We start from the raw sequence: 27,463 nt of genomic DNA on the forward strand, positions 1-27,463 counted from the left end.
GGCAGTATAATTATTTGAGTTCCATATCGACGCAAAATATGTGGCAGTACAGCGTTTTAGCCATCTTAAATGTATAAAAGGGCTAAATGTGACCGGAGGTTAAGCAGGATAAGAATAACAGTCTGGCATCCCGTGAAAGCCAGACGTCAGTGGTCTGCGGCTGTAGTGAGTTTGCAGCTAGCTTTTGTTCGAGGGGACGTAAAATTAACAAGCGAGTAGACGTCGAGACATCAACACAAGGACATCAAACGACACGGACCACCAGATAAATGTGAAGCCTGGGATTTAACTGTGTTGTGTGAGTATATTTATCAGACAAGCTACCAGCTGGCGCTGCATAATAACACCAAGCTAGCTAGCTAGCGATTTACATGTGATAGACCGCTTGGTCTGAAAAAAATCTATTAGCATGTTTTCTTGTTTACAGAAAACAGTTTCAGATAGCGGAATGTTTACCCGTTCCTTTACGTTAAATTACTGCCCGTAAAATGATTGTCCTTCTTGGAGATATTCCGCCTACAGTACATGTCTGCTGATGCTTGCTGTATTTATTATGATACAGTCGTTTGATACAGCTTTACTTTGTTTATGGCCTAGTTAACAAAATTGCTTGTGTTTTAAGTTTTATTAATGTAGGATTACAGTAGTGTATTAATGTAAATGTAGTGTCGCGATAGAAAAAATAGAGTAAAATGCTATTTAACGTAAGGTCGAGAAATTATAGCTTAATCCCGCAGACACTGCAGCTATTGTGTACTGTCTACTGTATACTCTGGATTTTAGAGCGTGTGTGTTTGTAGTGTGCTTTGTAGCGTGTTTGGTTAGTTCATGGATCTCTACATATTGCAAAATGAATCTTTACCTCAACGTTGGGATCTCAAGGTATTTACATTCCTATCCAAACAACTGCTGCAGGTAACCTCCAAAACTCCCACAACTGTTTTCAGTATCTTGCCTGGTTTACACTAAATATCACTAACTTATAACACTGCTGTGTATTTCTTATCTTTACACTAATTGGGGTGGGGGTGCGCTCTACCTACTAATCTGTGCCTGGAGGCTCGATGCCATTTTTTGTGGCTTGATGTCATGTTGACACAAGTGGTCCCAGCTTGGCTTTTACAGCCCAGCCCTAACCAGTGGTGGGACTATTTTTACAGCGCTGCATCTAAACCAGTAGTCGTTTAGGGTAGGTTCAACGTTTATGTTGTCTCCTACATGTAGAGTTCCTGCCCTGAGCCGGAACTAGTGACTGGCCCTCCTCCTGTGAGAGTAGACCAGCCGCAGACTTTTATTTACACCCCCAACACATGTGTACAACCATATCAGAAGTACTTGTATGGTTTTGTGTAACTGCACACAGATGATGAAAGTAAAGATAACAGTGGGATGTGTTTATCTCTTTTACAATATAAATTATAGGAAACTAAATCTGGGTTGACTGTAATTATAATTTTGCATCCTCCTGGGATCACATAGGAATGTCTAGGTTAAAAAGAACCATATTTATTGTATGCTTGACCTAGTATAACAATTCACTCCCTGCACTCCGATCATTGACCAACTTCATAGATATTATGAGCAAGATGGTACTTAAAGTGAACTTTAAAAAAGTTGCAGGCTTCTTGTACAAGTTTGCATGTTGTCACACAGTGAACAAATTCCCATATATCTTTAATGTCACTATAATCACAGCTTTATTTGTTGTTTTAAAATCATTCCTGAGCATTTTCTGAGTTTTTTAGGGAAACATTTTCCTATTTGGGGTGGCAGCTGCTGCTGAGGAGCAGTGGATGTGTTTAGGTGGATTATTTGTCAAAATAACATTCATATGAATTCTAATTAAAGCAGTGCATTGACAGTCTATGAGCTGTGTTCATTCACCAGTGAGACAGAGTAATGCTTATAAGTGGTCTTTATAGAGAAGTGTGTGTGTCGCCAGGAGAAGCAGATGGTTTAAGTTATGCTTAAGTGATTTGATACTTAAAGGTAAGGATAATTGGGTATCGCCACCACAAGTGCACCATGAATGTGAATATAATTCACACTTGTTTACACTACACACTCGTGCAAATCTACTTTTGTCAACTTTCTTTTTTTTAGAAAGTCCAACCAACTTGTGGTATGCAAGCTGACAGCTTCATAAATTTTTTAGAAATGTGGAGGTTTGGAGGTTTTAACATGTCTTTCTCTTGGGATAGGAGTATTTAATATTAATTACAGTCCGACAATAGAACCATCCCTGACAGGCTCACCACATATTGTTCTCTGCATAGCTGCACATTTGCCTCAAACTCTTCACGAGTGGCTAAATAATGAACAGGCGTTTATGCCCCCATTGTAGTTACATAGAACACCTCCCTTCCTTCCCCTTTGCACACAGCAGGTTAAACACTCCTTTCTCTGAGCACTGCATGATGTGTTCGTTTTATTAAACGCTGGTATGGTAGAAGTAGAAAAATAAATGATTAAAAAAACACAGGACTTGCAGGATTTGCATTGAATATTTACATTTATACACAGAAAAAGATCAAGAGCAACTGAATAGATTCAGCACATGTAGCTATTGTCATATCTGCATTGCATATTTGTTGGCAGACATTGCTGCACTGCTTTAAACTTTTTTTCTGTTTAAAGGCTGTGTTTCCATGTATAACTAACACATCACCACATGTAAATTAAGATGAGATAATCAGGTGACAATCTTAAATTTTAAGGTTTCTAGTGTTGTTGTTAGTATGTTGACAGTGTTCATGTGCACAGTTTTAAGTCTTGGATTTCTGCCATCAAATGCAGATTGTTAAACAGCCACAGCTGTGAAAGTAATAGGCATATGATTACATATGTCTGCAGGGCCACAAAATCAATTCACTATTAATCTCAGCAGCTGGTATTATTACTGCTGGTCTAATGGGAAGTTTTCAAGTTGTTCTGAGTACCTTCTAGTTGTTTTGTGTTGTAATTTTATTTAAATGTGACAATCTTTTGTCTGACCTACTGCTTTTGTTTTTTTTCCCTCCTTGTCTTACACAGAAAAACAAGAGATTGTAGAAGAAATCCAGCAGCACTTTCCGTTTCACTGCTCCAGCTCTCCTCCCAAACATCCACAGCTCTGGATAATTGTCCACTTCTCCCAGTTATCAACATGGCATCTTTGTTCCTACTCGGACAGTGCTGCTGAACCGCCACCCTGGACCGCCACCATGGAGAGAAAACGCAGAAAGAAATTAATCTAGCTGCTCAGGTCACTTGCATTATGGACTCATTTGTGGAACTGTGGACCTGAAATGCTCTGTTCCAACACCTGCTGACTCTTAACCAGCCGGTTGGCTGTTCCCACAGTTACAAAGAGCTCAGTCAAACTAATGGTTAACACTACTTCACAACTCAAAATGCTCCTCCTTTCCGCATGGGTCTCCATGCTTTTGGGGCTGATTGCAGGCTTCCTGCCTGTGGTGGGGATGGATGGGGAGGGAGGAGCCGAATCTACTTCAGACCACACCCCCAAAATAGATGCCCTCTCCTCACAGTCTGTCACAAACTGTTCCCAGTTAACCCTCAAACTGGAGTTCTCCACCAAAGTGGTGGAACATGGTAAGAAATTATTCTTGATGATGTGGTTTCAATGTAATTTTATCAGATGGGGAATACAGTGTTTAAAACAAGTATGGTAGGTTTATCCAAAGCCTATTAAAATGACATCTCTAAGTCACTCCATTGCACTCAGTGACATGTTTCTTCATTATTTTCATACATTTTGCTTTAAGGGATGTGAAAAAAATTGCTATTATTAGTCTCTGCAGCTGTTCCTAGAAATAAGATAAGTGAATGTGCAGTGTTTTTCATAATGAAGACGCATGTCAACATGTCAGTGAAATGATGTGGCTCAGTCATGGATGCGAAGAACTCTGTTTTAAGATGTGCTTGTTAGCTGGATGAAGTCTTTGATACATGTGGAAAATCACAGAACTGTCTCTTACACAGTAGAGTCAAGTGGAATAGTTTGTACTCATTAATGAAAGGGGCTTTTTACCCTTCTTGTTGAGTATTAGAGAGAAGATTTATATCTCCTGAAGTCTTCGTAGCACAAGACTAGGGCTGTGAGATATGACCAAAATCTCATCCGGATAACGATATGTGTCACAAAATGGTGCATTTTCTGTAATTCAGTGAACTTCGGGCAACTCGACTTGTGTGAAGTGTTTTAAGCTGGGCGTCCGTGTACCTGGAGACGAGTGTTGAACGATGCATGAAACAATATATTTTTAGATATAAGCTGTAACGGCCGCCATTTTCTTTGCGAGTATTTATTGCATGGTGTGCTGCGGGGAAAAGCCTGTTCTAACGTTTGAGTCTAAGGTTTATTTTGAGCAGCTGACGGCTCTCCTTCAGGAGTCACATCATATCTTCTTTCATCTGTAAACGCTCTTCATACACTTTCACCTGGCTCTTGCGTAGGTGGTAGAAGAGGTTTGTTGTGTTTAAGTCCGTGGTTGCGGCATAATTTGCATAGTATAGTTTTCTGGTCCATGTCAGACTTTTCATAACCAAACCATATCCATGCTACAGAGGTAGCCCCTCGTTTAGGTCCTCGATTTGATTTGACTGGTCCTTTTGTTTGGAGCTACTTGGTTCTGCCTCATCTTCACTGGCCATGCTGGTATTCTCTGTGCTTGCATGGTGGCCATCCAGACACTGTATTTTGCATGGACAAACGATAGCTAAATGAAACGATAGATGTTTTGATTTTGTCATATTGCACAGCCCTACACAAGACTTCAGAAGACGTTATTCATTTGGCAAAGAAGGAGCAAAGCACAGCTGTGACTCCTGTAAAACAAAGATCTGCTGTCTTTAACATGCTGTATTTGTCCCATTTAATCAAACTACTTATGACAAATTTATTGGTGTGCTGTAGATTTACTGTTGGGTTGATTTCTTTACTTTTGGTGAAGCCAAGCTAGCTACCCACTTCTGATAGTGTGGCTTCATATTTGGGATTGCAAGTGATATTATCTGTTTTTTTTGGGGGAAAGTAATGAAGTGTAAAGTAATCTTCTATACGGACAGAGCTTTCATGCTTACTTTTAATTACTCACTTGAGTCCATCGGGAAGCTGGCTAGAGAAAACACTACAACTTTATTTTGCAGCCATTGCTAAGATTTAAATCTAACCGTTTCAATTAAATTTCTTATTCAATAGTGGACCATCCCTTGTTTTTTGTAATAAGACTAATAATAGAGTAGAGAAAACACAACAAGGAAGTTATCGCACGCGTTTTTCACAATAATTTCAAAAGTCAGTTTGTGGCATGTATGAGCATGAATTGCATCCATTCATGTCCTTCATTCCTTTGTTGCAACCTCATCCATTCAATTTTCTTAAAGCACAAATGTATCAGTAACTGTGTAGTTACATAATCCAGATATTGTATTTTGTGCCACTTGATATCCTTTGTCCTTCTAAAATTGTGGTCCACATAAACATTGAAATTTAAAACCATTTTTTGTCAGACCACTTAGAAAGCAGAGAGTGCTTTTAATGTATTTCTTAATCAACTGTTCATTTCTGACCAAATTATTCATATTAACTAACAAGATACATGTTTGCTTTGCCACTAATGTCTTAATGTAGTGTTTGGTCACAGTGGAAAGGTTGTATTTGTATTGGTTTTCACACCGCTCCATGGATAGGTGGTCTAAAAAGATGTCTCTCTCCTGAATGTACGCTTCCTAGTTGTGGATCTCGTATTCGATCTGTTCTTTACAGTATTGTCTTCTCTCTCTACAGAGTACATAGTAGCATTTACAGGGTATTTCTCAGCCAAAGCTCGCAGCCTGTACATCAGCAGAGCCTTGCAAGGTGCTGGGGATGGCGCACTGGAGTGGCACATTGTTCCAAGAGAAAACCCAGCTTCGGACTTCCCGAGCGACTTTGAACTGCTCCACATCCGGCAAGCTTCCCCCAGGAGCCTGCTGACCTTGGAGGACCACCCTTACATCAAGAGGGTGACGCCGCAGCGAAAAGTATTCCGCACGCTCAAATACATTCCCTGTAAGTCTGCCAATATGGTGTTATTGTGTGGGGAAAAGGGATCAGTGTTTCTAAGGTTGGCACGTCTGTACTGATACAGAAAGCTGTTTAGCTGCTGAATTTCACAGAATGTCTTTGTTTGTTCAGTCATGGGATGCTTTTCTACCTCCACTGTTTTAGTGGTGCTAAACAGGATTTGATATCTTTATTTGAAGTGCAGGCCAATTTCAGGGTGTAGAAACTGGACTCTTTGTGTGTGTGTGTGTGTGTGTGTGTGTGTGTGTGTGTGTGTGTGTGTGTGTGTGTGTGTGTGTGTGTGTGTGTGTGTGTGTGTGTGTGTGTGTGTGTGTGTGTGTGCATGAGGTGTTGGGGGATGGGAGGAAGAACAGAGAAAGTCTGTTTGTTCACCATTTGAGGCAGTAGGTGAGTCAGTGTGGTGGGGCTTGCCTGCACGCCCTGAGCCTGGCACTGGATGAAAGACTTGAGTGTGCCCCCAGGCTGCATAAACAGATGCTTCAGTATGGAGTGACCTTGTAGTGCAACTTCTTATTATTGAAAATGGTCAACTAGTGGCGATTACAGTTTTAGATATCAAGGAAACTAGAGCAGATATGACCAAAAATATTTATCACGATATACATTTGAAAATTTTCGATAACGATAGAACTGACGATATAATTGACACTAGACAAATTACTTTACCACAACTTAATTAGTGCAAAAAACCCGATCAATGTATTTTCACTTGAACAAGCAGCTGTTTTTTATGTGCATTAAAGTTAAATAAAAATTTAACAGTGCAAAAGCAAATTCCTCGCTGACAGTTTGACCAAAAGGCATTTCCAGTGGAAATTGGCCGACATATCCTCAGCATAACCATGTATAATATCCACAAAACTTAAAAAGAGGTTATACACACACAATACGGTAATATTGTGAAGTGTGCTGTGCTTCAACATGAGGCTCCTGCCACAATACGGTAATATTATGTTGAAGTGCAGTACATATCACTTCGCGAGGCTCCTGCCTACAATAGCCGTAATGCTCCGACAATCCATCAAGCGGTGCGGGTTCATAGCTCAGCAAAGTCGTACTAAAACATTTGACAGGTTTTCGAGCGCCGTGTACATAAAATCGTTTTGAGGTCAGTAAACACAACCAGAATTCATACATAAGGCACACGGGATTATAAGGGGCACTGTCGACTTTCAGAAAAATCAAAGGCTGATTTTAAGTGTGCCGTATTTTCCAAAAAACACGGTAATAACGACGGCCCGCTAGCATGCGCTACCAAAAATAGTGCTTTGTTGTGTATCTGACGGACAAAAGCTAAACCAGTTCCACACTGAAGTTGCAGCATTTTTACAAAACAATTCTGGTTCATCCGTTTCATTCAACGATCCGCTTTCGCCCTTCTCATTCTCCGTCGCCGCCATGCTTTTTCCGCCATGTGCGTATGAAAACAAAGGCACTGCACGTGCGTGTTTTACCCATATTCTATCGCAATATTTCATTTTCTTATCGTTGCCCAACATTATACCGGTATTACCGTGAACGGTATGATATGGCCCAGCCCTACTAGAAACCCGAATTCAGTTATCTTTAGCATCTTTTTCAGTCATCTGTGAAGCACAAACATGTTTGAAAGATGAAAGGTACTTTCAGCTGCAAATAAAGTTTGATAAACTAAAAAGGCATGCAGCTGTTTGAGGAATATGTTAATCAAAATTAAAACTGAGTCATCTGGGAAGCAGTAAAGCGTCGTTATCACATGTTAAAACTGATCAGGAGCTTGATGGGACAGGCAAAAAATTAACTAAATACAATCAATAACTGTATGCCATATGCAAGCATAAAATTCAAGACTTAAATGAGACAATTATTGGAAAGTATTTGCCTCAAATCAAAAAGAAAAACCAAAAAAAGTCTTGCAGTTGCTGGTGCATGTGAAGTTAACTGGTGATTCTAAATTGAATGAGACAAAGTGCTTAAAATGTATAGAATACAGCCTCTGTGGTTAAATGTGGCTTTTAACTGAATGGGCTGTAGGAATGGATAAATCCTAATCTATTTTCATAATATCGATACAGTTTGATGACGTGAAACATAAAACATTTCTCGGTGTAATCGTGCTAAAGTTTGCAGCTCCTCTCTCACTGTCTCTCCATATGTACTCCCTCGCTCTCACAGTGCTCCTGCACAATGGACTAAGGCAAAGTCATTGTTAACTTAAAAAAAATAAAAATTGATTGTGTCAAAAACACTGGACAAAGTTAAAGGCTGTTCGGATGTGGGTTGGTGGAAAGAGATCACTTCCTTGAAAGGAGATGAGAATTGTTGGACTACACTGTGTGATTTTTTTGCATTGTAATGTTAGTCTGTATTAAAAGCACCCGTTAAACCAGAAAAATGACACAGTAACACAAAAGGCCTGAGGGGTATACTTTAGTCTTCGACACAGCCAGGCTTTCCTTGCCTAAGCTGGTTCAACAAAACCTAAAACCCCAGTTGGAGTTGATGGGTATCATTGGGTATGATTATCAACTTTCTGCAGAAAACCGCCTTGATCTTGATGCTGCTGTTAATTTCTAAGATTTCTAAACTAACTATAAACTGGAAACATAGCCTTACTTATTACTGTGATTTAGCTAAACCACCTTCAGGACACAGAAAAACTGACTATCAGATCAGCATAGCTCACAAAGCCATTTATTTTGCTTCATGGTGCACCCCTCAGATCACCACTGGTTGTTTTTAGGTGAGGCTACCCAGTAAAACGGTAATAATTTTAAACATTTATTTCAGAAAAGTGGTTTTGTGTAGTTTAATGAAAATTTAGCAGCTCCTGACTGAGAGAACAACTCTTTAAAAAGGAAAAAAAAACCCTGGTCTTATTAAATAAAAGTGCACATTTCTCTAACTCACAGTTTGAATCCGTGAAACCTACTGAAATAATTCATTAAAAAGAAAAGATAAGAAAAAAAAGAAATCAACTCTGTACTCTTCTACTTCACAGGGATAAAAAGCCCTGCAGGGCACTGCTCATGCATCGTGATGACCCACTGATAATTGGTTTTGTCCATGTGATTCACATTGCGAAAAGATTGGCTTAAATTAGGCTGCTGTGATCAGCCTCTCAGCTAATAGATGTAAGAAGAAAGGGGGATTGAAGCCAGATGTAAAGAAATTACTTCCAATGAAGCATCAGAACATGATAAGCCTCAATTCTTGTCCTAATGTGGCTTTACAGCAGAGTGAATGATAGTTTGTCTCAATTGTGTTCTGTCCCAACAGCACCTGAACCTGCTGCACCCTGCAATGCCACCCGTGGGACCCAAAAATGGCAGTCGTGGCAATCATCCCGCCCTTTCAGACGAACCAGCCTCTCACTCGGCTCGGGTTTCTGGCATGCTACCGGACGGCACTCCAGCAGACGTCTGCTGCGGGCCATTCCCCGCCACGTCGCCCAGATCCTGCAGGCAGATGTACTCTGGCAGATGGGACACACCGGTAAGAAAGGGCCCACTGACTGAGTCTCTGCTTTTACGCGCATCTGCTACAAAATATCATAAAATGAAGGATCTTTTAACTATTGCTTTTAAACTTTATTTCAGAAATCATATAGGTCAACAAAGCAATTAAATAAAATTGTTTAAATCTCTTTTATGTGTGCAGGTTCTGGTGTTAAGGTGGCAGTGTTTGATACAGGCCTGAGTGAGAAGCATCCACATTTTAAGAATGTTAAAGAAAGGACCAACTGGACTAATGAGAAGACACTGGATGATGGTGAGGATCAATAAATATTATGGTGAATTTCACATAACAGCGAAGCAAAGGTGGTTGTAAAAGTGTAATTTCCAGGGGGGAAAAAAACAACCTTTTAGGCCTTTTTAATGGTGCGAAGTCAACAAATGTTGTACATAATTTTTAACAAGTCATAAGTGCCTGGAGGTGTTTAAAGAATGCTGCCAAGTTGCCAGACTTGCTTCTAGAGTGGCTTTAGGAGAGCTTGGTCATTAATAATGGTAATGATTCATCCATCTGTGCTATTGGTTAATAGTAATGTCACTGCATTTACAATAACTAATGGACTGCATTTTATTTTTTCAAATAATGTAATATTAAAAGTCACAAACTTTCTGTCTGTGGAAGAGACAAAGAAAGATTATTATAAACTGCTTATCCTGTTTTTTCAGGTCTGGGCCATGGTACATTCGTAGCAGGAGTGATAGCTAGTATGAGGGAGTGTCAGGGTTTTGCTCCCGACTCAGAGCTGCACATTTTCAGAGTTTTTACCAACAACCAGGTACATACAATATACAATGCACTGCTGGTGTTGGAGTGCGTTGCTGTAAAATTCATTTATACTATAAAATGTATTTGTCCCTCCCCACGTACTAGGTTTCGTACACCTCGTGGTTCCTTGATGCTTTTAACTACGCCATCCTAAAGAAGATCGATGTTCTGAACCTCAGCATCGGAGGACCTGACTTCATGGACCACCCCTTTGTTGATAAGGTGATGCACACTTCGGGATTTAACTTAGAAACATAGTTGCTTAATTAAATAAGAATGCAAAGCACAGGAAAGTTGTCTCTAAAATAACCAGGTTGATCGAAAATGCGACCACATGGTTTAAAATTTGTCTAAATATAAAAATAGTCCCCAGTCTTTCTTCCTTTATGTTACACATAAAGTTTGTTTGACAATGCTCTAATAAGCCAATGAGCAATAGCCAGGTCAATTGTAAGCTCAAACGGGTCAAACCAGGCACATAAACGCATGCATGACAACATTGGGACTGCTCTTTCAAGTTTTCAGTGCTCACTGATAATTACAAAAACAATATGTCAACCTTCACAATAAGTGCTGAATAGACTAACATCTGTTTTGTTGTTACAAGATCAAACGCTCTTTCTTGATTAAAGGGCAAGATGTGAATTATGTACTGAATATAATGGGAAACAGCTCTGTCTCTGAAACCTTTTAAACAATCAGTCATCCTCTGCTGTGCATTCATGTTAACTAATTAAAGCTCCTTTTAGGCTACGTTCACACTGCAGGCGAAAGCGCATCAAATCCGATTTTTTCACCCTATGCGACCCATATCCGATCATGCTATGACAGTGTGAACGGCGCAAATCCGATATTTTCAAATCCGATCTGGGTCACTTTCGTATGTGGTACTGAATCCGATACATATCTGATGTTTTAGAAAGCGACTGCTGTTTGAACGGTCAAGTCGCATTAAATCCGCCTTTTACGTCACCGACACAAGACTGAAGCCAATTATCAGCGCCAGAGAAGACATCGCGAACGCTTCCTGGCCATCCAGTGTAGATGTCAGTGAAACTGTTGGGAAGACAACGTAAACATTTTATTTGTACTGTATAATCTGCAGATTCTGACAGAAATCTACAGCTATCCTTTGAAGCACCGCTCCTCTCTTAAACGGCAATAAGGATCATTATTAGGTTATTTACATTATTATGTAAATAACAAAATAACTTAAAGCAAAAATTGGGAAACGTGAAGACCGAAGTCTTTATATTAAGGGCCATCAGTCAAACAATACTGTTGCTCTGGGTCTAAACAGAGCGCGTCGTGTGTGACGTCTTCTTTTGCGCATGCGGGCCGCTTTGAGCGTTCACACTAGAGAGCGTTTGCTGTCGCATTTTATTTGTAGTGTGAACGAGCAGACAAAAAAATCGGATTTGATCAAAAAATCGGAATTGAGCATTAAGACCTGCAGTGTGAACGTAGCCTTAGACATGCACCCCTGAACTTGTCAGCTTCATGTCTGAGTATGAACCCTGGTCACTGCTCTCTAAAAGTTGTTTTAGTAATCTGGGTACCTCAGACTTGATAACAGATCACTTGCAACATGCCAAAAGTCTGAGTTTATGATGGCAGATTAACTTGCACGATTATGTGTTGTCCTGCATTTTGAGTTGCTTTGAAAAAGATGATTGTTTTTGAGAAGGTGCTAAACTCTTTCCCCATATTTCAGTAGCAACACTTGTCCAAAAAATTGCTCCTCAATTTCACATGTTTTACACTTAAATATCTTGACCTGATGGTAGGAACAGTCTGTGACAAGTCACAATAACAAGTTACTTACTATGCACATGGCACAACACGGTAATTTAATTAGTCATTCGTAAGAATTTGCCCCGATGAGGAGATATGAATGATCAGTATGTAGCTTTTCTTCACAGGTTAGCTGCCACACACAATAAGAGTTTATAAGCTACAGTTTAGTAATGCACATAAATATGTTCCCATAAACATGTGTAGGATGAGGCTTCCCAAATTATCAAAGCAGCTATCAAAATACAATCTGACCTTATGCGTTATGTGCTGTTAAACCTCACACACTCCATTTTTCTCTTTGCATGTTTGACTGCAGGTTTGGGAGCTGACTGCCAACAGAGTGATCATGGTTTCTGCCATTGGCAACGATGGACCTTTGTATGGGTATGCTAATATTGCTATAACGGCAGCACGCATGCTTACAGGGTTCATCGTGTGCATTAACAGGGATGAGCAGAAGAGTCTTAGTTTAGTTTCACTTCTACTCCAGTGTTGTGGTTAAAAGTGCACATGGTTCCACTGAAATCCAGCATTTTCCACATCATAGCACCATTAGTGTAAATAGATACTTGCCTCACATTGGAGTATAGTCACTATAAAAGACTTTTTCTGTTCCTGTTCGTCTGTGTTTAATTGCAAGAAAATGCTTACTTACCCTAACAAGTTTTTATTACCTTATTTAACATTTCTTTTGTCACTACATAAAAATCACTAAACAAGCAAAGCAAGTCCTAATATTACATTTTGGAAACTGTCAGTTAAAAATTTTTTATTTTATTTTACACTAAATTAAACTGATCTTTCTCAGCACCCTGAATAACCCAGCAGACCAGATGGATGTGATCGGGGTTGGGGGGATTGACTTTGAGGACAACATTGCCAGGTTTTCTTCAAGAGGCATGACCACCTGGGTGAGTTGCTGCAAGAAAATACACCTAGAATACACACTCTGACACACACCGTCATCTTGGCAGACATCTACTTCTGAGATCTGCCCTCTGCTTTTTGAGCTGGCCAACCATGTGGTAACCTTCTGATCCCTCATCCACATCCCATCATCCACTTACTGTAGAGTGTCTCTCTCTCTCTCACACACACTCTCTTTTTTTTTATCAGCCATAGGCAAAAGCAGACATCTGCTTTAGGATCTGATTAAGACTTCATTCACCGATTCAGTGATGTTCTGTGCCCCTTCTATCAGCGCCAGCCGAGCATAACGAGGCTCTCACTCCCACATGAATCAAAAACACCCAAAATGACAGGCTTTTCCCCCCTACTTTCGGTCTCTGCTTCAGTGTTTGTTTTTTGCTGTTGTTTGACTTTCATAATAGTAATTGCATGTAAAATCTAAGCTGACGCTCATATTTTAAACAGTAGTTGAGCTTTGAGAGACTGGCTTTAAATTGCCTTGCTGACTTCAACGAGTAGGCGTAATGACATAAACTGAAACATAAGTTTAAGCTCATGAAAAACAGCCCTTTCAAATTTAGAATTATAGCTTTAGGCCTTGCTCTCTAGCAAACAGGTGGTGTGTGAGTGAGATGTATACAGTAAGTGAGCAGAGAAGAGCACTTCATAGCTCTCTAAAGGCACAGTGGAAACTAGCTATGCTTAGGTTGCTGTCCTCAAAACTGTGTTGATACAGCATGAGCAGATTGTCTCAATATGTGTACTTTTTTTGTACTCTCTGATACTGGCCTCTATTGTTAAGTGGAAAGATCAAAATATTTGAATTGGCTGACCATTGAGAATATTTTCTTCTGTGTCTTCCCCCAGTTACTCAGGCTTGCAGCAGTTTTGAGCTGCTTTTCATCCAACCATGTTCTGCATCTGTTTCCCATTTGTGTTCAGGAGCTGCCCGGGGGTTATGGCAGAGTGAAGCCTGATATCGTCACCTACGGTTCTGGTGTTAGGGGCTCAGGGATGAAGGAGGGATGCCGCTCTCTGTCTGGCACCAGTGTGGCTTCTCCTGTGGTGGCTGGTGCTGTCACACTCCTGGCCAGGTGAGTTTGATAAACTCATTATGCTATACTGTATGAACCTGAGGTATTTTACTGGCTTTCTTAATCTGACTTTCTTAGTTCTATTAGCCTTAATAACAGCCCCTAAGTTAAAGACATGCATGTTAAAGATAACAGAGAAATCTTGCCCAAAACAACTTGTATTGGGATGAAGAGTGCTAAAAAAAAAAAACCCAAACTTTTACGATAAAATGATTCAGATTAAAGTTTTTTATAGTCTGGTTATTCCAGATGGCTACTCTTATTTTGCTAACTGCATTAGGGATCTATATCAGGCACAGTGTGCCAGCTAAACTAACCACCTGCATATCCATCTGTGCACACAGTCAGAGTCTGCACAGTTAACATGATATGTAGAGACATAATAGGCAGCATGCAGCACAGCAGGTTAAATTAAAACAAAATTGTCCGATAATATAAGCTTCACCTTCAATCTCAAAAGGTTGATTCTGTTCATCTGGTTTTAGTGTAATAGAATCAACCTTTTGGTATTTACTTTCCTGGATGATTGAGCATGCATCAAGACATTCACCTTCAATCTTGTAACTCTTTGAAGATCACTGTAAAGTACCTTTGGCTTGGATTTTGAAAGCATTTCGAGCTCTTGTGGTTAATGCTAGTTGCTACCATGCTGTTTTTTGTGGGGGGTTTTGAGTAAAAATGTAAGATTATGTGTATGAGACTGAAGTGCTGAATTATCAGCTAAGCTGGCAAGCTTTGTCACATTACATTCATAAACTGTATGGGAGTAATGCACAGATATGGTTACCTGTTAATTTGCGCTAGATAGGAGGCTAATAAATACTAGAATTAGACTCACCAACACAGAAGCACTTCTGAGATGGGCCGTCCCATATATTATATCAATTAAAATAGCACAAACATGGTGGCAAGGGTCACTTTGGAGGCCTAGCAGACAGGTCACTGTCAGTCATATTAGCCAATTTAACCCTCACTTGTAACTAAATGGATGATATTTAAAAACTTCCCCTTTTTTGTACTGAAGGTTTAAATGAGATTCTTATCAGCGTAGGATGACACCAGAAGTTACTAGTAGTGTAAGACTAAAGTTTGATGAGGTTTAATTACCTCCAGTGTCATAATGCCATATGAGCAGACAGAGGTATGTGTAATGAAAGTCTTTTGCAACAGCAAAAGTCAGCGTGCACAGAGCAGGTACAGATGCAGAGTATTCTCATCAAGAACAGATCAAGCTGGCTAGTTAATGAGGAGGCCATTCGGTTCTTTATAGTATGGGGGGAAAAAAAACAAAAAAAAAATGGAGTAATGTTCTCAGGTAATCGAGTCATGAAAGCATGCCTTCTGGTGCCAGGACAGTCATTAGATGCTGTGATTACTCTTACATGATGTGTGGAGCTCTCTGAGGCTCGTCTGTTGTAGCTGAAGTGATGATACTGAGAAGCAAATGTGCCATTAGAGATGGTTGACATCAGAGGTTACAGGGACATAATACTGAAGTGAAATCTGGTTTAATAACCATGGTTTTGTAATCTTACATGAGCCAGCAGTGAAATGTGTCCCCGTTTCACTGTGTCCTCGTGTTGTTGAGCTGTAACTGAACCCATTTGTGAGCTCATATTGCTGAAATCAAACATCATCCTCCCCTTGTTGACAGCAGTCATCCCTCCCTTTCTCCCAGACAAGACAGACGCACTGCTACACACACCAACCCATCCCTCATCTCTCCTCCAGCAGTGTCCTGAATTTGAAGCTTAGGAATGTGACACCAGCAGATTCACAGAAACACAGCCTGTCCTCTTCTGTCCTGCAGCACTGTCCTCAACCGGGAGTTGGTGAACCCAGCCTCCATGAAGCAGGCTTTGATTGCCTCAGCTCGTAGACTGCCTGGGGTCAACATGTTTGAACAAGGCCACGGGAAACTAGACCTGATCAGAGCCTACCAGATCCTCAACAGCTACAGACCTCAGGCCAGGTAAATGTAAAAATGAGCACCGACGAAGAGGAGTTAATGGATTCACAGCCCGTTCACACACAGCAACAAGGAGTCTGTTCAGCTTCATTTTAGTGTACATAAATATTTTCCCACGCTTGTAGGCGTATGAAAAACAATTACATAACACTAAAGGAGGCCAACCCAGTGTTGTCACAGCCTTCACTCTTGGGAGGAAAAGGACTGGCTCACACTGGCAGAATTTTAGTCGCTTTTTGAAGAACTGCATGACTGACATTCAGTCTACAGAGTATCAAATACTGGCAGTTGGCTTGCAGTGAGGCTCCTGAAAGTTTGGAGCTTGCTCCGTCCTGAAGGACAGAGGTAGACTTAGTCTGCTATTTCAGTTTTCATAGTCAAAGGTGGGTCAATATTTGGCTGAGTCTTCCTTTATTGATATTGATATTGATATTCCTTTATTAGTCCCACAAGGGGGACTGTCTCAAATCTGTCTCAAACTCCACTTCTGCAGACCGAAGTTGAACCCTTACATTGATCCGTTATTAAATATCAGACTGCGTCAGGTCCATTCCACTAATATGATCATTTGGGCTGTCGCCATCTGGATTTTGAAATAGTCGAATTTCATTCAACAAAACTGGAGCAGAGATTTCTTGGATAGGCTGTACCACATAAAAAAACATATTAGTTGACTGTTGATGTGTTTTTAAAAAATGTTCTATATTAAATGTATATTGAATGGGTTTTTTTGGTTGGTTGGTTGTTTTTTTTTTTGTACCACTAATTTCATTGTTGAAGTTGTTCATTTTAACTTTAGAGTCTGTGGGGATTTATTCTCTTTTATAACTGAAGCATCTTTATTTATTTATTTTTTTTGCATTGGCTTAATTTTTGAGCAGCAGAATTTCCAGCATGCCTCAAATTGATCTGAGATGCTTTATATATTATTTAGCTTTTACATTTAATAAGGGCTGACATCACCTCAATTTTCTCTGCACCATGATTGGATCCCAATATCCAAATTAGTCTGCTGGAGTCGAGCTAACATGGCATGACCCCAGTCAAACTTTCTGTTTTTCTGTAGAAAAGTACTGGGGGACAGTGACATTAAACATACAGTCTTTGGGAATGTGCTTTTTTTAAAATTTATTATTTTATAATATTTTGTTTTAGTAACTAGTTCTTGTATACCCTTGTTTAGAATTTGTGCTTTTCTCCTCCCAGTCTTTCTCCCAGCTACATCGACTTAACAGAGTGCCCATACATGTGGCCTTATTGCTCTCAGCCCATCTACTATGGAGGAATGCCCACCATTGTCAATGTGACTATTCTCAACGGCATGGGTGTCACCGGCAGAGTTGTGGACAAAGTAAGCAAAGAATCCCCACACAGGCTTGCATTTCCTGTAAATAAATGGCGCTGAAGTGCTTTAGCATAATAAGTGAAGGAAAGTTGTATCACAACTCACCAGGATTTGACATCACGATGATCTAATGGTTTTCTAAGCCGACTTAAAAGTTTCTCCCTTCTGTTTAGCCCATCTGGCAGCCTTACCTTCCTCAGAACGGCGACAACATCGATGTGGCCATCTCATATTCACCGGTATTGTGGCCGTGGGCCGGATACTTGGCTGTGTCCATCTCTGTGGCCAAGAAAGCAGCGTCATGGGAAGGGATTGCACAAGGTCATGTGATGGTCACAGTGGCATCACCTGCAGAGAACGACGTGAGTCACTGTGCTGTCTTCTAAGTAGCTTTAGAGCAGCGGTTGCCAACCTCTTTGTCTGTTTTCTTAAACTAATATGAGCTCGGGTATCTTTTACCAGATGTATTACTTCAAGTGTATATTTAGTAATTACATAGAAGTTATTTACATGATCTCAGTTTATTAATTTTTTTTAATAACTAATCACTGCTCTACAGACATTACTCATCGGCCTTCCTGATCTTTTTCACTCTTTGCAGTCGGAGGTTGGAGGGGAATTGACCTCCACAGTCAAACTGCCCATCAAGGTAAAGATCGTGCCGACGCCTCCACGCAGTAAGAGGGTGCTTTGGGATCAGTACCACAACCTGCGCTACCCTCCTGGCTACTTTCCTCGCGACAACCTCCGCATGAAAAACGACCCATTAGACTGGTTCGTGTGTTCAAATAAAGTCTTTTCACTGAATCTTTTTAGTTTTCCTTTTCTGTGCTTTTGATTAGTATTCTGTGTTTTCAGGAATGGGGACCACATCCACACTAACTTCAGGGACATGTACCAGCACCTCAGAAGTATGGGGTACTTTGTTGAGGTGCTGGGAGCTCCCATCACGTGCTTTGATGCCAGTCAGTATGGTACGAACACAGAGACTAAAAATCGCACAACAAAATGAGAATGTTTCTACTCCCAAACAATGGAGCTCCAGGCAGTCGTTAGAGGCTTTTCTCCCCGAGTGTTCATTGTTTATGGTTTAGAAAAAGATGACAAACTAAAGGATTATTTGCTCATGTGTCCCTTCAGGCACACTCTTGATGGTAGACAGCGAGGAGGAGTATTTTCCTGAGGAGATCACCAAGCTGAGGAGAGACATCGACAACGGTCTGTCGCTCATTATCTTCAGCGACTGGTACAACACTTCTGTCATGAGGAAGGTCAAGTTCTACGACGAAAACACCAGGTATTAAACTCAGTGGTATGACAGTGATGATTGAGATAAGAGAATATATACGGGCTTCTGTTTTGTAAATAAATTTATGCGCGGCTTTTACTTTTGTTGCTCAGCTGTGAATTTAACAGAATCCCTGACACGTGAATTTTGTTGGATTTTCTGGCAGTGAACACAATTTTGCACATGACAAAAATGATTGTTAGTCATTGCTGGTAGTTTAAATTTCATTCTTTTGATGTAGTGTTTTGTTTTATGTCTTGTTCTGTGCAAAAACACAAATGTGGGAGCTTTTGAATGCTGGTAAATGAGATACAGTTAATGTGCTTCACCAGGATGGTGCCAGTTCACAGCAGCGAGGAAAAATCATCAGTTGTAGAAAGTGGTAGATTCCTCTGTAAACATCAAATGTTTTAATACATTTGACATAAACTGCTGTCAACTTTTTGAAAACAATTAATGGAAAAACATTTGTAAGGGGATGCAGTGCATCAGTCTAGAGCAGCTCTACACCCTTAATAATTGCAGAAAAGGCTGATAATTGGCGCAGAGTGGTTTGGATTAATTTTGCTTAATAGAATGACTTGTGCGGAAAAAATATTTTGCATCAGTCAGTTACACTCTGACTGATTTCTCTCATTTGAGAATCTCTATGCATGTTTTTTCTATTTCTGTTCCACCTGCACACTTCACTGATTAAACAGCTGCTTCATGTCATATAATGACTGCATGGGAAATTCTGTTGGGTACTGTACTGTATCACAGTTTCTTTTAATCTGCATCTATGCATCCTCAGTCTGTACATCATACGACTTCTTGAGTCGTCATGCAGAGATTACAATTACTCACCAGTGATTTCTACTCCCGTTATATCCTACCCAAGCTGTCACTCAGTATCCGCAGGATTAAACGTCTTTAACTCCGTTAAATATAGGCTTTGCGGCTTCCAAATATTATGTTGAGTAATTCAGTTTTAATTGAATGGCATTGGTTCATGTGAGAGCTTCATTCACAGCTGCCTTTTCTGGGCAAAACAACCCAGAAGACTGTACAGGGAACCTAAAAAGCAATTCTTGTTTTTATGAAATAATCTGCCAATGTAAAGTTTTCTCTGTATTGATATCTAAAGTATTTTTTTTTAGCATTACTATTATTTTATGAAAGATATTTGCAACTTGGAGAAGATTTTAGTTAAACTGGTTTTTGATTAATTGTTCTCAAAGTTGTTTTTTTTCATGTGGCTTCTTATTTTCTTAGATCAGTCCTCTGCTTGTTAAGTTGAAAATATAGTTTGTTTAACCTTCTCATAACCATGTGGGAATTTTTTTTTTTTTTTTAATTTTTTTTCTTGCCTTAATTTAATGATTGTGGTGTGATTTTCTTTATGCAACCTCTAGGCAGTGGTGGATGCCGGACACAGGGGGCGCTAACATACCAGCTCTGAACGACTTGATCTCAGTGTGGGGGATGGCTTTCAGTGACGGCCTGTACGAGGGGGACTTCACCTTAGCTGATCATGACAGTAAGACATAAAAGCATACTTTTAATTTTCACACATGTATTTGTTTAAATTACATTTTATTTCATATATTTGTTACATTTTTTATTGAAGATAAAGCTTATTTTGTCTTTTTTCTTTCACTCAGTGTACTACGCCTCTGGCTGCAGTATTGCTCGTTTCCCAGAAGATGGAATAGTGATTGCCAAGAACCTAAAGGACCAAGGTGCCAGCACCCCTTTAAGAGTGTTTAACCTGGTTTAATGTTGGCCAACAGCCATGCTAGCTGACAGGCCACTTTTTAATCTGTGTGTCTTTAGTTCAGATGTAACACTCTGTGTGTGTTTTCACAGGTCTGGAAGTGTTGAAGCAAGAGACCGCAGTGGTGGAGGGTGTTCCCATCCTCGGACTGTACCAAACGCCTTCTGATGGGGGAGGTCGTATCGCTCTGTACGGAGATTCAAACTGTATAGATGACAGTCACAGGCAGAAAGGTAGCTCCTCTGTGTGTTTTTGCACAGGTACAGAGAGAAAAATTTACTTACTTGCTAATTATTTAAATGTATATTTCACAGACTGCTTCTGGCTGCTAGATGCTCTGCTTCAGTATACTTCCTACAGTATGACCCCGCCAAGCCTCAGCCATTCACACAGCAGAGTGGCACCTCCCACAGGTGCCGAGCACCCACTGCCACAGAGACTGGAAGGTGAGGAGGGACAAGGCCTGCATACTATACTGAGATGGTTTCTACTCTGTTAAATTTTTCTCGTCTTGAGCATTAGCCATATGTGTTGTAGATTCTGGGTTTACCTCTACATTGTCTTGACAGATAGCTACGTCACATACGTAGAAGAACCATACAGTTTATTTTAATTACGTGACTTACGCCATTTAAAATCACTTAATTTAGATTTCTAGTGCTTTAATACTATACTGCATGTTAAATAATCACATAACACCAGAAAACCCTCACCCTTAAACATCTCAGACATGATTTATACTTCTGCTTCAGATCTTGGTCGTAACTTACGCCAGCGGTCCCCAAATCTTTTTGCGCCACGGACCGTTTTAGAAAATATTTTCACGGACTGGCCATTAAGGTGTCACGGATAAATGCAACAAAATAAAATGATACGACCAGGACAAAAACTGTGGTATTTTGTAAAAATAATAATAAACGCGAATTCACTGTGTAATTGTGAAACTTTATTAGCAGCGTTCTCCTGAAATGCGCCAACAACATTGAGAGTAACATTCTCCTCTCTGCCCGTTAATGCTCTCTGGTCGTTATGGTAACTCGTAAATATTTCTTAAAAAATAAGACACAACTACAACACAGGAAAAGACCAGAGAAACTGAGTTAACGATAACCCCCCCACCCCTCCGCGAAAACCATAATTTTCACACCCGAGCCTCAACTCTCACAGCCTGGTACCAAACGACTCACGGACTGGTCCATGGCCCGGGGGTTGGGGACCTCTGACTTATGCCATGACCCAATTGTAACCCTACACCCTAAAATTTGTGCAACCCAATGTGCACTTCCCGATAAATGCATACAACAACAACTTGAATGGTGTGGAAGGATGCCGTATAGGGATGAAAGAACAGGATGCAGATTTCATGTGCATGTCTAAATCAAGCTTCAGTCGTGCTTTTCGAAGCCTCTTATTATAGAGTCACGCCTGCTTTATGCTATGATTCACCACTGGCTGAAATTTACAAACATGAAAACTCCTTGGATGTAAAATCAGTGATAGACAGATTAAAAGCTGATCTTGTTTGGAGTTGTTTGATTTGCTATATCAACAGTCTTACAATAGGACTCGTTGGGACATTTTCAAAGTTCAAGGTTTTTTGCTCCAGCTCTACAAGTGACCTCAAGGCTCTCGCACTACATCTGTAATATGAGTAGATGTTTTACTTGACGTTTTTGGTACTCTGCTTTTTCTCTTTCTGCAACTGCCTTTAGGGAACCATCTCTACCGGTACTCCAAGGTTTTAGAGGCCCATCTCGGAGATCCGAAGCCCCGCCCACTACCGGCCTGTCCCCATCTGTCATGGGCAAAGCCTCAGCCAGTCAACGAGACAGCCCCCAGGTAGGTTCCTCAAGCAACTAAATTCTCTGGTCAATGAAACTGCATGTCCCAGTGCTCACTTGTCACTCAGACTTTATTTTCTTTGTATTTTATTTCATTTTATTTTGACAGCTGCATTAGCTCATGCTGAATTCTTTCTTGTCATGTTTTTCAGATAGTCTAGAGAATATCACAGTCTAGTTTTCCTTCTGAGCATGTTGCTGTCAACATTTTCATCATTTTTCCTCCTCACATCACTGTATACAGAAAGAGCCCAGCGGGGGGGGGGGCAGATTTAACTGTCACAGTGATGCTTTGAAGCAGCTCATTTGAACAGTCAAACGTGGATTTGCTCTCTTTCCTGTCACCAAATAGAACAAGTGTAAATATGAACTTAAGAATGAGGAAGGCAAGCAAAACACAGACATGCGTTTGGATTCAGTTTCTCAAACTCCTTTGTTTTTGTTTTTTTTTGTGCTCCCAGTAATCTATGGAAGCACCAGAAGCTTCTCTCTGTGGACCTGGACAAAGTGGCTCTGCCTAACGTGAGGGCATACCGTCCCCAGGTCAGGCCTCTGTCACCTGGAGAGAGCGGGGCCTGGGACATCCCTGGAGGTAAGACATAAGCAAAATTTTTAAAATGCAGCTTTTATCTTGAAAAGAACATTAATGAAACTCATAAGGATACATTTATTTATTTCTTTTAAATTCATGAGACTTGTCCTAAAACACAGACAAAACACTTTCAGTTTTAAAAGTACAACTCTTACGACTAGTCACCCTATACATGGTCACACTGACTGTCCTCAGTTTAAAAAAAAGAAAAGGAAAAAAAGTACAATTTCCAAAGTCGGAGCTATTTGAACTGAACATCTCTTTGATGTTCAGCAGACCTAGCGTCACCTTTAGCACTAAGATACCTGTGAAAAGCATCAGTTAGGTCAAAACTTGATTTAGTGCATCGTGATTTGCATTTAGACTGGTGTGTCTGCATTGCTCTGACACAACTGCTGAAAGTTGCCTGATCCTGTTGGACTCCAGGCTAATAAATAATGAACAGTGGCTTCTATTATTAGGAAACAGGAAAGAAAGAAGACTTCAGACACGAGTCTAGTAAAATGTGATGAGAGCTTTGAAAAATGAGGAAACATTAGAATCTACATTGGCAGAAGGAAGGCTTTTCTTTTAGCATCGTGGGCAGTGCTACAGCCCTTTTCTTGTTGTTTCACAAAGGTTTTATACTGTGTCTGGCATGTAACTAGCACACATCACAGATTGTTGCAATGTAAAGATGAATTTCTCAGAAGATCCACTTCAGGGTACTAAATATTAAGCTTGACTCAAAAGGCGAAACAAAGCAAGTGTCCAAAGACCAGCAAATAAAGTTGGAGAATAACGTCTTTCTTCCAGCAGCTGGTAATGATTTTCATTGAGACAAGCGATGTGACGTAATCACGGGTGTTCACACAGAAGAAATCTATCCTGAATGTTGAGACTAGAGAATGAGAAATTTCAGTGAAGTTTAGATGTTGGTAAGAATGACAGATGAAGTAACTGTTAATGATGCAAACTTCTCTCAACTGACGTGAGCAAATGACATGGATACCAGTGGAAATAAAAAAAAAAAAAAAAAAAAATACTGTTGACTGACATATGACAGGGGTTAAATACATTACAGGGTTGCTTGCAGTGTCCAATAGTAACTTACAATGTGGATATGAAATGGTTTGGCTGGTGGAGGAAAAAGCAAAATAAATTACTGCCCTATTAGATCATCTACAGCAGAAAAACAGTACCTGAAAGTCATGTCCATAAGAAATTGATTATCTTGCCCTTTGGTGGATCCATCTGCTGCTTGCCGACGCCTCGTCAGAAATGGTCTCAATGGAAGGGTAGTTGTCAAAAAAACATTTTAGGGATGGGGAAACAAGGAGAAAAGGCTGACATATACCCAATTGCACAAGAATTGTGCTGAAAATCAACAACAGATAATAATAGTATGCAAGTAGGAAGTCAGGAAAGACTACAGCCTTCTGTAAAACACGGTGGAGAGACTGTCATATTTCGGGGCTGCTTTTCAGCCAGTGTTATTGGGGAGCTTAAAAATAAGTACTGAAAAAGTACCGTCAATTTGATCCCCTTTGCAATCATTACTTAGCATGACAGTGGTCCCAAACACACTGCCAAATCAGTAAAAAAAAAACATACCTAAATAGAAAAGACACAATGGAGCACAATCAGTCATGGGTCAGCCTCCCCAGGTCCCGTGAGATCATCTTCACAGAGAGCTGAGGCAACGAACATCTGAAAAAGAGCTTTAAATGTCCCTTAAGAAGCTTGGAGAACAATTCCTGAAGTCTACTTACAGAAATGGGAAAGGTTGTTTACGAGAGTTCAGGATATGTTGAAGGATGAAGGTGGCTTGCTGGAATTGTACAAACTCTGTATTTCAGTACTAGTTTTATATTTGCATTTTTCAGTAGTTCTGTACCTATTTCCTTTTTTCAGTACTGTATACTAATGTGGTACTAAGATTTCTAATGTTTAAAATACTTTTAGTCAAAGAGCTTCCACAGACAACAATCATTCATCACTTCAACATCACCTAACATTTTATTTAAACAATAATGAGTGAGAATAAAGGTGGTGACCTCTGCCCTCTTATTCCTTTTAGGAATAATGCCTGGCCGCTACAACCAAGAAGTGGGCCAGACCATCCCCGTGTTTGCCTTCCTGGGAGCGATGGTCGTCCTCTCCTTTTTTGTGGTCCAGCTGACAAAGTCCAAGAGCAAACCCAAGCGCAGGAAACCCCGCATCAAACGGCCCACGTACCTCCAGCAGCAGCAGCAGCAGACGAGTGGGAAGAACCCCACAGTTTAGCTGCATTGTTGAACTGCAGCTGGGTTTACCTGTAAAACTGAGATGCTATTAAAAGGAAAACTTGTGTTGATGGAGCTTTGGAATTACATGGAGTCTTAATGAACTGCTGAGGCAGACATATGCCTGTCTTTAGACTGAAGCCTGGCGGACGTGAACCTGCTCCAGGAATTTTTTGGAAGCAGAAAAATTTTTTGTGCCTCCTGTCTGTTCGAAGCTGCTGGGGGTGTTTTTATGTATTTGTGGACCATTGAACAGTTTACACATGATATAAAACACACATGGTCCTAACAATGCCTGCAGACATAGTGTCCACATTTCAGTTTCTCTTCTTTGACCCATTTCTTTATGAATGAAATGTGTTTGACTTTTATATTTATTAAATTTGCCAAGCCCAAACACATTTACTAAAATACAAGACACACGTACAAATACAAAGCTGTTAGTGGAGATCCAAACAGAAACGCACACACAGACACATGAAGTGATGCTGATACTTTCAGCATGAGAGCCACAGGGTGATTAAGTTTTCTGTCAATGGTTTTATAAGTCCTGCCCATATCTGTTAAAAAGAAGTCTTTTTATGTTTTGTTTTGGGTTTTATATGATGAATGAACTGTGGTTGGGCGTTCTGTTGATGACATCCTTCCTGATCTCATGGTCAGCACAGTAGCATTGACAGAATTGTATCTCATCAATTAAAAAGCATAATCAAAGTGACCCGATTCTTTCTTTTAACTTTAATAATTTTATTAGTTGCTGATTTTTTTTTTCTTTTTCAATAATGCATATTTCATATATTATTTATTTATTTATTTATTTATTTTTTTTATTTTTAGAGCAGTTTGATCTATGAAACTGCACAATGTCAGTCAATGGAAAAACATTTTTCATTCTTAGAATTACCCACAATACAGCTTGGCGGTTGACTGTTCAGTCACAGGTTGTGTTTATGCTAGTACTGGCCAATATAGCACCGAGCCAGCAGACTATCTAAAAGAGGCCTGGAATAAGAGGACGAGGATTACGAAGTGGATCTAAGAAACTGAGGACCTTGTGCAGTCGTGGGCTAGCAATTTCGATTAGTGTTGGCCCACCCTAAAGCCTACCCGAGGTTATGACTCACATGGGTAGCATCATGTCCAAAATAAACATCTGTTGTATATTTAAAAAAAAAAAAAAAAGGAACCTGTTTACCGAGGTTGTAAATTAGGCAACTAGAACAGTTGCTCCCTGCTGGCCATTATAAGGAATGCAGGTTTAAGACTCTTCTGCATTGCTTTCTTTTTTCAGAGCTGGAATTTGTCTCTAAGATATGATCTACAGTGGAGCATCTACTAAGCCAACTCTTCTGAAATGCAAAACTTGCAGATTTTTTTTAAATGTAAAAATCTGTAGTTGTTAACCTCAACCACTCCAGGGAGTTCATCAGACATGGCTGAGCACTCTGTAGTCAGGCTTCATATAAACTTGTCATGCACTCAGCAGCACTCCTGACACCTTAAAGAGAGTTCTTTGAGGTGAGGTGCAGATTTGCTCACCAATTACAACATTTTTAAGTCTTACATTTATATTAGCAGGGGAACAAATGGAAAAATACATGCACATATCCATATTTAGATGTGATAAAGGCAAAGAATCAGCAGTGTGCAAACTGCTGTTTCTTTTCTTTGTTTCCATGAACAACCTTTTTGAACCTTTTGGTGGTTCCATTAGTGGTTTTCCTTATTTTATTTTATTTTTTGGCCTTTTTTATGTAATGTCCACTGCTCCCTGTTGGGACCAGTAGGTCCCAGTAGGACCTGTAACCACTGGTACAATGGTTACAGCTGTGCATCATGCATTTGCTTCTTTTTCTGTTTCCATCCTGTGGATGCAGTTGAAATGTATGCTCTATTCCAAAAATCAAGGATGGTTCAGTCACACACACACATCTCACAAAGCTACCTACGTGAAAAGTAATTTCTTAAAAGCAAAATACCTGGGGAAATGGCTCAAAATCAATAAAAGCTTCCAGAAGGTTTTTGTAGGGGGCATGTTTGATCATTCAACAATAAACATTTGGAGGTGGCAGACAGAGGTTTATTGATGTGCCAAAAGGTCACCATCCACAGGTAGATTGGGGGACTATATTGTTCCTGTCTTTACCCGCTCTGACCTTTAACTGCTAGACCACGTAGATGTCCTGGTGACTCGAATCCTAATTTGAATAAAAATAAAACTGAGCTGCTTAATCAGCATTAAAAATGCCATCATAGCTTTAGTCTTTGTATTAATTGC

The 27,463-nt window shown here is 40.1% G+C and overlaps 1 protein-coding gene across 1 annotated transcript; it reads left to right on the forward strand.

Annotated features, from left to right (window-relative positions):
* Positions 1 to 111: 111 nt before the first annotated feature.
* mbtps1 (membrane-bound transcription factor peptidase, site 1) lies at positions 112 to 25,903 on the forward strand. The gene is made up of 23 exons (XM_085464582.1): positions 112 to 298; positions 3,034 to 3,594; positions 5,792 to 6,055; positions 9,329 to 9,544; positions 9,710 to 9,820; positions 10,231 to 10,340; positions 10,436 to 10,552; positions 12,444 to 12,511; positions 12,936 to 13,038; positions 13,979 to 14,130; positions 15,941 to 16,102; positions 17,306 to 17,450; positions 17,618 to 17,806; positions 18,046 to 18,218; positions 18,303 to 18,418; positions 18,585 to 18,741; positions 20,127 to 20,251; positions 20,376 to 20,453; positions 20,581 to 20,721; positions 20,803 to 20,934; positions 22,201 to 22,327; positions 22,791 to 22,921; positions 24,981 to 25,903. The coding sequence occupies exons 2-23, from the start codon at positions 3,366 to 3,368 to the stop codon at positions 25,184 to 25,186; spliced, it is 3,252 nt and encodes a 1,083-aa protein (XP_085320708.1). The 5' UTR covers positions 112 to 298; positions 3,034 to 3,365; the 3' UTR covers positions 25,187 to 25,903.
* Positions 25,904 to 27,463: the final 1,560 nt, after the last annotated feature.

This window comes from Copadichromis virginalis, linkage group LG7 (assembly GCF_057382275.1).
Source record: "Copadichromis virginalis isolate Kocher_CV1m ecotype Utaka linkage group LG7, C_Virginalis_male_GT1.1, whole genome shotgun sequence".
Taxonomy (NCBI): Eukaryota; Metazoa; Chordata; class Actinopteri; order Cichliformes; family Cichlidae; genus Copadichromis; species Copadichromis virginalis.

Bases quoted from the DNA above. Each gene is read 5' to 3' on its own strand.
- mbtps1 (XM_085464582.1), top strand. From the start codon at position 3,366: ATGGTTAACACTACTTCACAACTCAAAATGCTCCTCCTTTCCGCATGG. The intron at 17,451-17,617 runs GTAAGCAAAGAA...CCTTCTGTTTAG, and splicing joins CCGGCAGAGTTGTGGACAAA to CCCATCTGGCAGCCTTACCT. The intron at 18,742-20,126 runs GTATTAAACTCA...TGCAACCTCTAG, and splicing joins TTCTACGACGAAAACACCAG to GCAGTGGTGGATGCCGGACA.